This window comes from Salvia splendens, chromosome 18 (assembly GCF_004379255.2).
Source record: "Salvia splendens isolate huo1 chromosome 18, SspV2, whole genome shotgun sequence".
NCBI classification, from domain to species: Eukaryota; Viridiplantae; Streptophyta; class Magnoliopsida; order Lamiales; family Lamiaceae; genus Salvia; species Salvia splendens.
In genome coordinates, this window is record NC_056049.1 from 22021120 (window position 1) to 22031704 (window position 10585).

The window sequence follows — 10585 nt, forward strand, 5'->3', positions numbered from 1 at the left end:
TATATAGCAAAAATAAGGTATGTATAGATTTTCTACCTAAATTATGAACACGGTATACATAATAATATAATTAATACCTAGACCCAATATAACACAAAACTCGCCTTTTATGATTACATTGATCTCATGAGTTTAAGAAACTAAAAGAATGAGCATTAAAAATAAATGCCTAGGCCCTATATAAACACAAATTGACATCACATTATTTACAAACAATAGTAACCATCTATAGACATCTATCACATAAAACATGATGCAATATATTTCTTCCAAAATTCTTTTCTTGGTTATTTTATGATTTCTCAATCTAGGTTCGAATTTCATAGTACAATATAAATATCAATGTAATGTTTGTTCGACAAATTTAGTTTAATACTATCAATCTTTTATTTTTGTAGATAAAAGAGGATTAGTATTGCGTGCTGAAGCAAAGACTTGCACAATTACTTATGAAAATCCCTTATGTGGAACACAAGGAATCTCAGCATGCACAAAATGGGTGGAATATAAGACTAAGTTTACCTTTATTCGATGTGACACAAGATTTACTCCATTTTGGTGTTGTGATATATGAACAATAAGGAATGGCCCAAATAATTTTATGTGAAAATAACTAAAATATCCTTATTCATTAAACGAGATTGAAGAACGGGTCACATGGAGATTATTTAAACAACAGAATTGCAAAATCTAAGGACCTTGATATAATTATTAGTTTGCATTTTGAACTCTGGTTATCATATAATCACAACCTTACATGTATACATACATATATAAATGAGGTACTCCAAAGGATTAATATGTGGATAAATTGGCTAAATTCATAGAATTAATATGTATACACTAGCAAAATTCATTTATAATTTAAAAAAAAACAACCGTGCCATACTCGAATTTAATAAAAAAGACTTTTAATAATTAAATTAACATTATTAGATGAAAAATCATCATGATACATGAATTTGAAAATATGAAATCAAATTATGTTCTCGTGATAAAATTATGCCAAACGATAAGCCAATTTGCAAGCAAATATTTTAAGATTTTAGTATGGTCATATTTTTTTTGAGAGACATACTCAAGCCTGCAGTTGCAACGAGTCATTGGTTAAGATGTTCAAAAAGAAGTAAAAAAATAAACCCGAAGCAAATAATGTAAAAAAGGGCATAAAATTTGGTTATATATTAGTTCAAGATTTAAAAAATCTGTATAGTACTGTAAAACAAATAATGTTTGGATTTATTTGTAAATTATCCAATGATCAAATCTGATAACGTACGTGTAATTGTTTTTCAACAATTTGCCATAATTTAATTAATCAATCGCAACAGTCCAAATATAATGTTCTTATTTCTATATTAGATCTAAAAATCATCAAACTTCTTTTTCAGCTGATTTCGGAAAAGGCAATTTGCCATAGTTTAATTAGCAGAGTATATCAAATTGCGTCATTTTTTTTGTGACCGATCACAAAAATTGCAGTTTCCGATCACAATTTGGATCGATTGACTGAAATATGAAGCTTCTCATGGCTCACTACCATTGCAGGCTGCAGCCGTTTTCTCAATTTTTGTGTTGGCCGTGCACTTCTGCTGTTAATCGAATAAGGGGCATTGCTTCAGCCTTCATCAGGTTTCTGTAATGCTTCTAATTTATGCATACTTGTGGAGGAAAGGGAAGATGGATTTTTTTGTAATGCCTTTATATTGATAAGAGATCGCAACGGATTTTATTTGAGCTGCAGAACTAGGTTTCAGGCGTTCTGTGTTGTTATGAATTTAGGGTTCTTTTTTCTTTCGAATAGGCAGAGAGTTGCCGATTGTTAAGACTGCGTGAAATACGGCTTTTTTGGATACTTGAATTTGTTCATGCAAATGGCCTCCGCTTTACAACAGATTAAGAACCGCGTTCTGTGTTGTTATGAATTTAGGGTTCTTTTTTCTTTCGAATAGGCAGAGAGTTGCCGATTGTTAAGACTGCGTGAAATACGGCTTTTTTGGATACTTGAATTTGTTCATGCAAATGGCCTCCGCTTTACAACAGATTAAGAACCCAAGATTCATGCTTTCTGACGCTGATTGTAGAAATGCCGTGTGGATTAGCTTGCTGTCGAAAAGATGGAAGTATGTTTGGACTTCGATGCATTACTTAGTTTTCAACATATATTGGTTTGTGAAGTGGATTTCGACGTTTTGGGATTTTATCAATTGGTCTTTACTTTTAAAGATGGCTCTCTCAACTTATAAGGATCAAATGTATGTACCGATAACACATAATGAAGCAGCTGAATGAGCTCCTTCGTGTTGTAGCTGGGAAGAAGGTTCTAGAACTTTGCTTTCTTGATGATGATTACACTGCTCATGAGTTAATCCCTCGCGTCCTTTGTGAAACATTGGAAGGTTACGTTGTAGTTACAAAACATCTCATTGCAAGTAATAGCAGTTTTGAGTACCCAAAGTAGTCTTGACGAGATTTCTCATATGAGGCGAGGTTGCTGAGAAATTTCTTTTACGTGATTGTATTAAGCACAAGAATGTCTACTTATAAGATTGCCAAGTCATGGACCTTGAGTAGATTGATGGTACAGGAAGTACTCAAGAATCTAACAATCACGAATCTGTATGCTCGTGAGAAAATTTGGGTTGTAGACTATATTTCAACGCTAAGCTAATGATTTTTCTTCCAAACTTGCTCTTTATCTGCTACATTGGATGAATGCACAGACTCTTTGGATAATGTCTCGGTCAGCCTAGCCTTCTATGTTTACCTCGTGGGTGGATACAAAAAACTGCTTACCTTGTTCTGCAAGGTTGATTGGGCTTGATGATGTGACTCTTTCCAATGTCCACTCTTCTTGCTAAGGTACATGGACACTGCTTCACATCTCTCTTGTAAACATAATACATATTATTATACATAATTTTCCTGGTATTTTATATAGGATACAACCAATAAGTTGTCAATTCTGTTTCCAGTTTTGTCATTTGAGAGGGTGATTTTTTCCATAGATGTATTATCATATATGAAAGGAATTTAGCTTTGATTAACAATCACATTTAGTTTTTTACTCATATATTCAATGATTGTGATATGACTTGTCTGATGAGTTCTTCACTTATTTATGGATGACAAATTGTAATGAAGTTTTCTAATCTATGGATGATTGCAGACAGCCTAAAACAATAGTAATGTTGAAATGTGTAAGAATGTAGTGTTGAAATATCAAGAGAAAAGATGCATTGAAATGAGGTTCAAATTACACTCTAATTAGGTCTATATTCGTCCACTGATCTTGATTTAGAAGTACTATAACTTGCTTAGTATGCTTAGAATGTTGCATGTGCAAGATAGTTTAAAACATTTACCTAGGTTTTTGAACCTGTATCTTTAGCCTGTTCATGATGGAAGAAGATAAAAGGATTTGCGCAACATATCTATGTGAATCATTGCCATCTACACTTGGTCATTTTGGTCCTCTGGATATATGAATTTAATAGTCTTTGGCTCTAAAGAAAATAATAATTATCATGTAGGGGACTCTTGTTAATTTGGTGTTAGTGGCTAAGTTTTATTAAATGTTATTTACTTCATATATGATGGAGTTAAAGAGGCATAAAAGTGTAGAAAAGGGATCATTTTTCTTTTCAATTGGAGAGAATTGAGTAAAAACAGGTAAATAATAATCCGAGATGAGATTGAGTACCTTGCCCCTGTCCCCATCAAGTCTCATTGTCTTTTTCCTTTAGTCTAACTTGATTCCTACTTTTATTTTACAGACAACCTTTATGTAACAATGCATTACTTATAGATATTTGCAAAACAAGTACAAAGATAAACTAGCCGTTCAAGGATCCAAAAATTTATGCCAATAGTTTTTCTTATTGTTTTCCAACTGTAGTTTACATTTCCTTGATTATCCTTTCTTTATCAGACATTTTCTAGTTCTACTGCTACTAAATACTAATTGAGGGAGTATTTTCCTCCGTTCCCTATATTTTTATCCTGTAGATGATGGGTGTACTAGGACACATAAACTACAAAACCAAGCTAAGTTACGTTACTTGGCAGAAGCCGCAGAATACAACACAATTAGCTCTTAGTTAATAAATTATGACATCAACTTCATACATGTGAAAGTTTTTACATATTTTTAATCATATCTTAATTTGTATGATAGACTTTGCTATCTTTGTTTTGCATGGGTGTGCAAGTGCAAGTGCTAAAATTAAAATGAGACCAGTGTTGTCAAAATGGCGCCCGGGTCGCTCGGGTCGCCCGGGTCGAGACCGTCACCGCCCCAACATGGGTGGGTTGATCGAGGTACGGGGTCGCCGCCGGGTCGCCCGGGTCGAGAGGGTCGCCTGGGTCGAGAGGGTCGCCGCCGGGTCGAGATACAGGTAATTCCTAGACCTTTATTCTCTGAATCTTTTCCTTTTTAATGCTGATTTGTTTTTACTAAAATAAACATAAGTATAAAAGTAAAAACTTACCTAAAAGTCTGCTGATTTTCTCAAATCTTTCACACTTTTGCTCTGATTTTCACTAATCTCAACAGCAGCACACGTTTTTCTCCTCTCTGATCTCAGCAGTGTGCTCCTCTCAAATCTCAGCCTTTTTTCCTCAAATCTCTCACACTTATATTCTGACTGCACACGTTTTTTCTTCAAATCTCTCACACTTATATTCTGATTTTCAAAAATCTCTCACACTTATATTCTGACTGCACACGTTTTTATCTATATATATGCATGAACACCATCAAGCTTTTCAAACCCTAAATTCATCCTCTTCATTCCTAAACAAATATACAGAGCCACCCTTCATCTATTCCTTCCTTTGTTTAATCAAGGTATTGTTCTAACTTTCATCTTCTTTTTGAATTTTGTGTGCAGATTAGTGGGTCTCTCGACCCAGTCGACTCGTCGACTCGCGACCCGAATTTTCACCTTATCGACCCGGTGCGACCCTCGACCCTAACAACACTGAATGAGACTGTATCTTTCATGTTTTGGTAAGATTCTGCTTAATATATTTGAAATGCTCATCAGAAGTATTTTGTTTTTGAATGACATTTGATAGTCTATTTCTAAATTATTTTTGGATTTATAATTTACGAGAATAAACTCCTGAGATATTCAATTGTAACCATTGAGAGTCTATGGAAACATTATACATCTCTGGGTTCCAAAATATAGAAGGGATATTAGACGTAGAGGATTTTCTTCTTTATTTATTTTGCAGATAATAATGTAGTAAAGCACATTATTTAGTGACATTGAAAAACATTATCAGAATTATTTATGGTCTCATACTGATTGGCTGTTAATAGCCTGTTATTGCTAATGCAGTAAGTTATTAACTCAATCATATTCATCTCGCGTTGTTTAGATACATGATTAGTAATTGCCGATAAAATAAAATGGGATGGTGCTTTTAATGGAATAACAAATACAGCGTATTGGTTGGAAACTTGGCATAAATGAAATCACATTCATGTGATACCTCTCAGTGGAATATACCATGATCCATGTCAGATTTTTCTTCCTTATTATGTACTCTCGCTTTTACATTTATTTAGTTGATGTATTCAAATTTTTCTTTAGTAACTTTTTTGGAGGAGGGGCTGTATCCATGTTGTCAAAATTCCGCGTTGTCAAAATTTTCTTTCTTTAGGTATAAATATTTATTGGAGAAAAACCTTGTTACTGCCGCACTCAATTGGCTGAATTTTCTGCCTCGCCCCCTCTCGCCGCTATAGGTTTTCTCGAGAAGTCAAAAACAGTCTTTCCATTTGCAGTGAGCTTCTTGTTGTTAAGATAAATTTCTTGTTGAATTATTTAATTGTACGGATTTATATACATTTGCCTCCAATTTAAGATCATTTTGATTTAAATTTAATTTCTATAAACTGTAGTAGATCTTTTGATCGTTTAGATGTTCATCTATGCATGAGCCTTTATAATTCATTGACTGTTTGTTTTGTCAATCTGCATCTGTTATTACTGCTCATATCAGGCTTGGATCTGTATCTGTTTAATATCATTTTGATTTAAATTTAATTTCTATAAAATGTAGATCATTTGATTGTTCAGATGTTCATCACTGCACGAGCCTTTATTATTCATTGATTGTTTGTTTTGTCAATCTGCATCGGTTATTGCTGTTCATATCAGGCTTCGATCTGTATCTGTTGAACATTTCTTATATGCATTCGGCGATTTGGTTATTTATGTTGAGTTTGTTTTGGGGCATGGTATTAATGTATAGCGATAGTATTATGAGATCCAGTTATAGAAATGTGAACACCATACAATTCTCCAAAAAAAATCTTGGTTGAGATGCATTAGAAAGTAAAGCATGTATTCAATCTGGATGTTATCTCTGACAGTGACTTTCTCTGCCCAACCCCCTCTCTTCCCCACTATAGGTTTTTTCGAGAAGTCAAAAATCGTATTTCCATTTGCAGTGAGCTTCTTGTTGTTAAGATAATTATCTTATTGAATTATATAATTGTATGGATTTCAATACATGTGCCTCCAATTTAAGATCATTTTGATTTAAATTAATTTCTATAAAATGTAGATCATTTAGGTATTAATCAGTGCATGAGCCTTTATATACATTGACTGTTTGTTTTGTCAATCTGCTTATGTTATTTCTGCTCATATCAGGCTTGTATCTGTATCTGTTGAACATTTCTTGCATTTAGCAATTTGGTTATTTATGTTGAGTTTGTTTTGGGGTATGGTATTAATGTATAGCTACAGTATTATGAGATCCAGTTATTGAAATGTGAACAACATACACTTGTCCGAAAAATTCTTGTTTGAGATGTATGACAAAGTAAAAACATGTATTCAATCTGGATTTTATCTCTAGATGATAAATTTTCACAGTGACTTTTTTTGGAATCAATTTTTTCTGAGGGTCCATTCGGAACATGGAATTGGAATTGGAATTCTATGAATTGAATTTGAAGGAATTGAATTATAATTCAATATCAAATCCTTTGTTCGGTAAAAAGGATGTAATTGATATGGAATTGGATTTGAAGAAATTATATATATATAGTGTGCGTGTGTGCAAGTGTTGTGTGTGTGCGTGTGTGCAAGTGTGTGCAATGTGTGTATATTGTGTGCAATATATGTGCAATAAAATCCATTTTTTGCGGTACCAATTCCAGTTCGGCAGGCCCAATTCCATGATATTGGACGGAGCCTGAGGGTATTTTTAGTCTTTTAATTTGTTGTGGGTATTAAACAAAAATCTTTTTGATGAATAAAGAAGCTCCTCTATTGTTTGCAGGGATAAGTGCACTATTTGCTGCATTTGAAGAAATGGGGATTTCGACTAAAAATATAAAATGGATACAAACAGAGAATGAAAAAAATATTGAACAGGAATCTCATGACAGGCTAAGTAGTCTGCCCTCTGAAATCCTAGACCACATTCTATCGTTTCTCAGCATGAATGAAGTTGTGAAAACCAGCTTGCTGTCAAGAAAATGGAGATACTTCTGGGATTCAACACCATGCTTGAGCTTCGATTTTAGAGATTTCTGGAACCAGGAGCGTTGCCTAAATTTGAGTTACGGTGAATGCGTGATAAAGTTTTGGGTATTTGTCAAGTGCGCTATCGTGATCAGATCACCCATCTGTAGACTGCGGCTCCACTGTGAAGTCTGTGATACCATTCAGCTTGATTCGCTTTTATATCTTTGTGCTATGAAAGAAGTCCAAGAACTTGATATTTTTACTGGTTATGGAATCCTGCAGTGTCCAAGTGATCGTGGTGTACCCACTCACGTTGACGCATTTATACAGGGCGTGAATAGCCTGGTTGAGTTGCAACCCTTGACAAGCTTTTCAAATCTCAAGACCCTAAATTTGGTTGGGGTCCAGTTTGATGATTCTGATATAGCTGAGAATGTGTTCAGTGATTGTGGTGTTCTCGAGACTTTATCTCTGGAACATTGTTGTTTTGTGATGAGAAACCATCTCAAAATTTCTGCCAATAACCTTAGGACTTTGAACTTTATAAACAATGGCCCTGATTGGTGGGATTATGCATGCATGTTCGACGGTGAGCTGGAACTTCATACTCCAAACCTCGTAGCTTTCTGGTATAGCGGGCCAGTGCTACAGCTTAGTCAATCCTCGGATATGCAATTTTTGAAGAATGCCTCCATTGAGCTCCAATATCAAAATAAACCAGGGGACTTACGTGCTATGGTTTTAGGTATTCGTCATGTCCAAGAGTTATCAGTGTCGCCAAATTTTGTCCTGGTATGTGTAGATAAATACTATAGTTATGTTAGTATATTTACTATCATTTGTTTCCTTCTAATTTTGAATTTCTGCAATACGTTTGACATAAATTTACATTTTAAAGACATGTTAATGGTATTTTTGTGCAGCTTAAAGACATGTTAATTGCCATTTTTGTGCAGCTTAGAGACATGTTAGTGGTATTTTTGTGCAGCTTCAGTGATTGAACATTCTTTTAGTACTGTGTTGTCTCCATCATAAAAACTTCTTATGGAACGAATTTGGAATAATTCCCTTCACAACACTACGTTAAATTTGCTAGATTTTAAGGGTATATATTTTAGTTGTGTATCACTATATATTGCGTACGAGTTGGTGATGGATATTCATATCTGTAAATGTAATTATCACGTGCTTTCTTCTTTGTTAGTACTACTCTCCTGAATTTAAAAAATATGCTGGCGACTTCAGTCCTCTCGACAGTCTGAGCAGCTTGAAGGTTGATATGGAATTCACGGGGGACCATATGGAGGGTATAATAAAGCTACTCCAGCTTTCTTGTAATCTTGAAACTCTATGTATCCGATTCACTGAGGTATAGATTGTTTGATACCATATTATTTGAAGCATGTAGAGTGTATGTTTATAACTAAAATACGGTTGATGATGCTTCAGCTTCCAGGGATAATCAGTTGGGAGTCCAGGAAAATCGACGCCCCTATAATATCACACAAGCTGAACGAAATTGAGATTTTTACGGCCTGCGGCCTGGAGAACTTGGTAGAGCTTATCAGATTCTTCGTTGAGAATGGAAAATCTTTAGAGAAGATAAACATCACGCAAGAGGAAGAAATGCTGGATCTGGAGGAGTTCTACACATTGCACGACGCTGAGTTAGCATGTGAATCAGTTTCTATATCCATCGGTTTAGCTTCTGCTTCTGGAACAATCAAGATGTTTGACTTTTCGTTTTGGAAATGTGGTTCGGGTACAGCCGGTCAATCTATCGAATACGGCCGGTAAATCGATATTCCCTCTACTTGCTCTTTCTTATCATTAAAACAAAAACTAGGTAGCTTAATAAGGTGAACTGATGACATTATTGTTTATAACTTGCTAAGACCATTTCTACCTTTTGGATATGCCATCTATCTGTCCTTGTTTGTTTTGAATTGATTGGGATTGTTGAAACTTTGTGATGAATGCATTGCTATGCTCTATTATAGTATTTCTCAACTTTGATAATCTGTTTGCATATGTTGTTAAATTGTTGTGAAAATGAAATGCAATCTCTGCTTTGTGCACCTTGAATTTGACTGTGATGTGCATTTTTGTGCAACTTTAGAAATTAGAATTCAAAGATGAATTCCAGAATATTTTTAAACAAATGTGATTGTGATACAGACAACGGAGATCACAGGTGGAAGGTTTACAAGCGTGGAGAGCAGGAGATCATTTTTCCGTTGCAAGAAGATAACAAGGAAGAACTTAACAGTTGAAGAGATATGAGGAGAACAAATCTGGGCAGTTTAGATTAGTTTGTTTCCAGAGAATTATTTGCTCATTTGCTATTTTGATTAGTTTATATAACATATTAGAGATGAGGAAGAGAATATTATCTTGGAGAGATCGGTTAAGGATGATTTTATATCGTAGGCCTCTTGTGTGTGAGGATTAAACTTTCAATCAGATTTTGTTATTTTTGATAAATGATTATATTTTATCAAAGTCTTTGCCGATTCATTCTGGTATTGTTTTCGAGCACCTCTCATGCTCTAATTTGTCCGGCACCTTTATACTCCTAGGGTGTTCGGTTTGCAAAGATTATATACCACAATTCAATCCTACATGGATAATTATGGGATAATTAGTCATAGCTAACTCCCTATAACTAAAATAATCTCAAACTCTATCCTAAATTGTATCTTGATACTATGTAATCCTGAAAACCGAACACCATTCTAACAGATTGCATCAAATTTACAATATCTGCTGCATTTTCCAAAATTTGATACTCCCTCCGTTTCTCTGTACTGAGTCGTATTCATTTTTGGAAACCGAACACCATTCTAACAGATTGCATCAAATTTACAATATCTGCTGCATTTTCCAAAATTTGATACTCCCCCCGTTTCTCTGTACTGAGTCGTATTCCTTTTTGGATTGTCCTACTATAGCTGAGTCAATTTTTTTTGGCAAAAAGTACTTACTCTCTCTTCATCTCTCTACTTTTTTTCCTTTGTCTCCTTTTACTTAAGAGCATCCACAATAGTTCGTGGACAAGCAATAGCCCAGCCATAGCCTAGCCACAAACTTCT

General features: G+C 34.5%; 1 protein-coding gene across 3 annotated transcripts; it reads left to right on the top strand.

The window, feature by feature from the left end:
* Positions 1-1386: 1386 nt before the first annotated feature.
* Positions 1387-10010, top strand: LOC121776090 (F-box/LRR-repeat protein At4g14103-like). 3 transcript variants are annotated; one of them, XM_042173219.1, is made up of 6 exons: positions 1387-4397; positions 4893-5011; positions 7306-8285; positions 8698-8862; positions 8943-9286; positions 9672-10010. In XM_042173219.1, the coding sequence occupies exons 2-6, from the start codon at positions 4987-4989 to the stop codon at positions 9742-9744; spliced, it is 1587 nt and encodes a 528-aa protein (XP_042029153.1). In that variant the 5' UTR covers positions 1387-4397; positions 4893-4986; the 3' UTR covers positions 9745-10010. The 3 variants fall into 3 exon arrangements, with proteins under 3 accessions (XP_042029153.1, XP_042029154.1, XP_042029155.1); XM_042173220.1 differs by having other exon boundaries at positions 1387-2862; positions 4178-5011; XM_042173221.1 differs by having other exon boundaries at positions 1387-2862; positions 4212-5011.
* Positions 10011-10585: the final 575 nt, after the last annotated feature.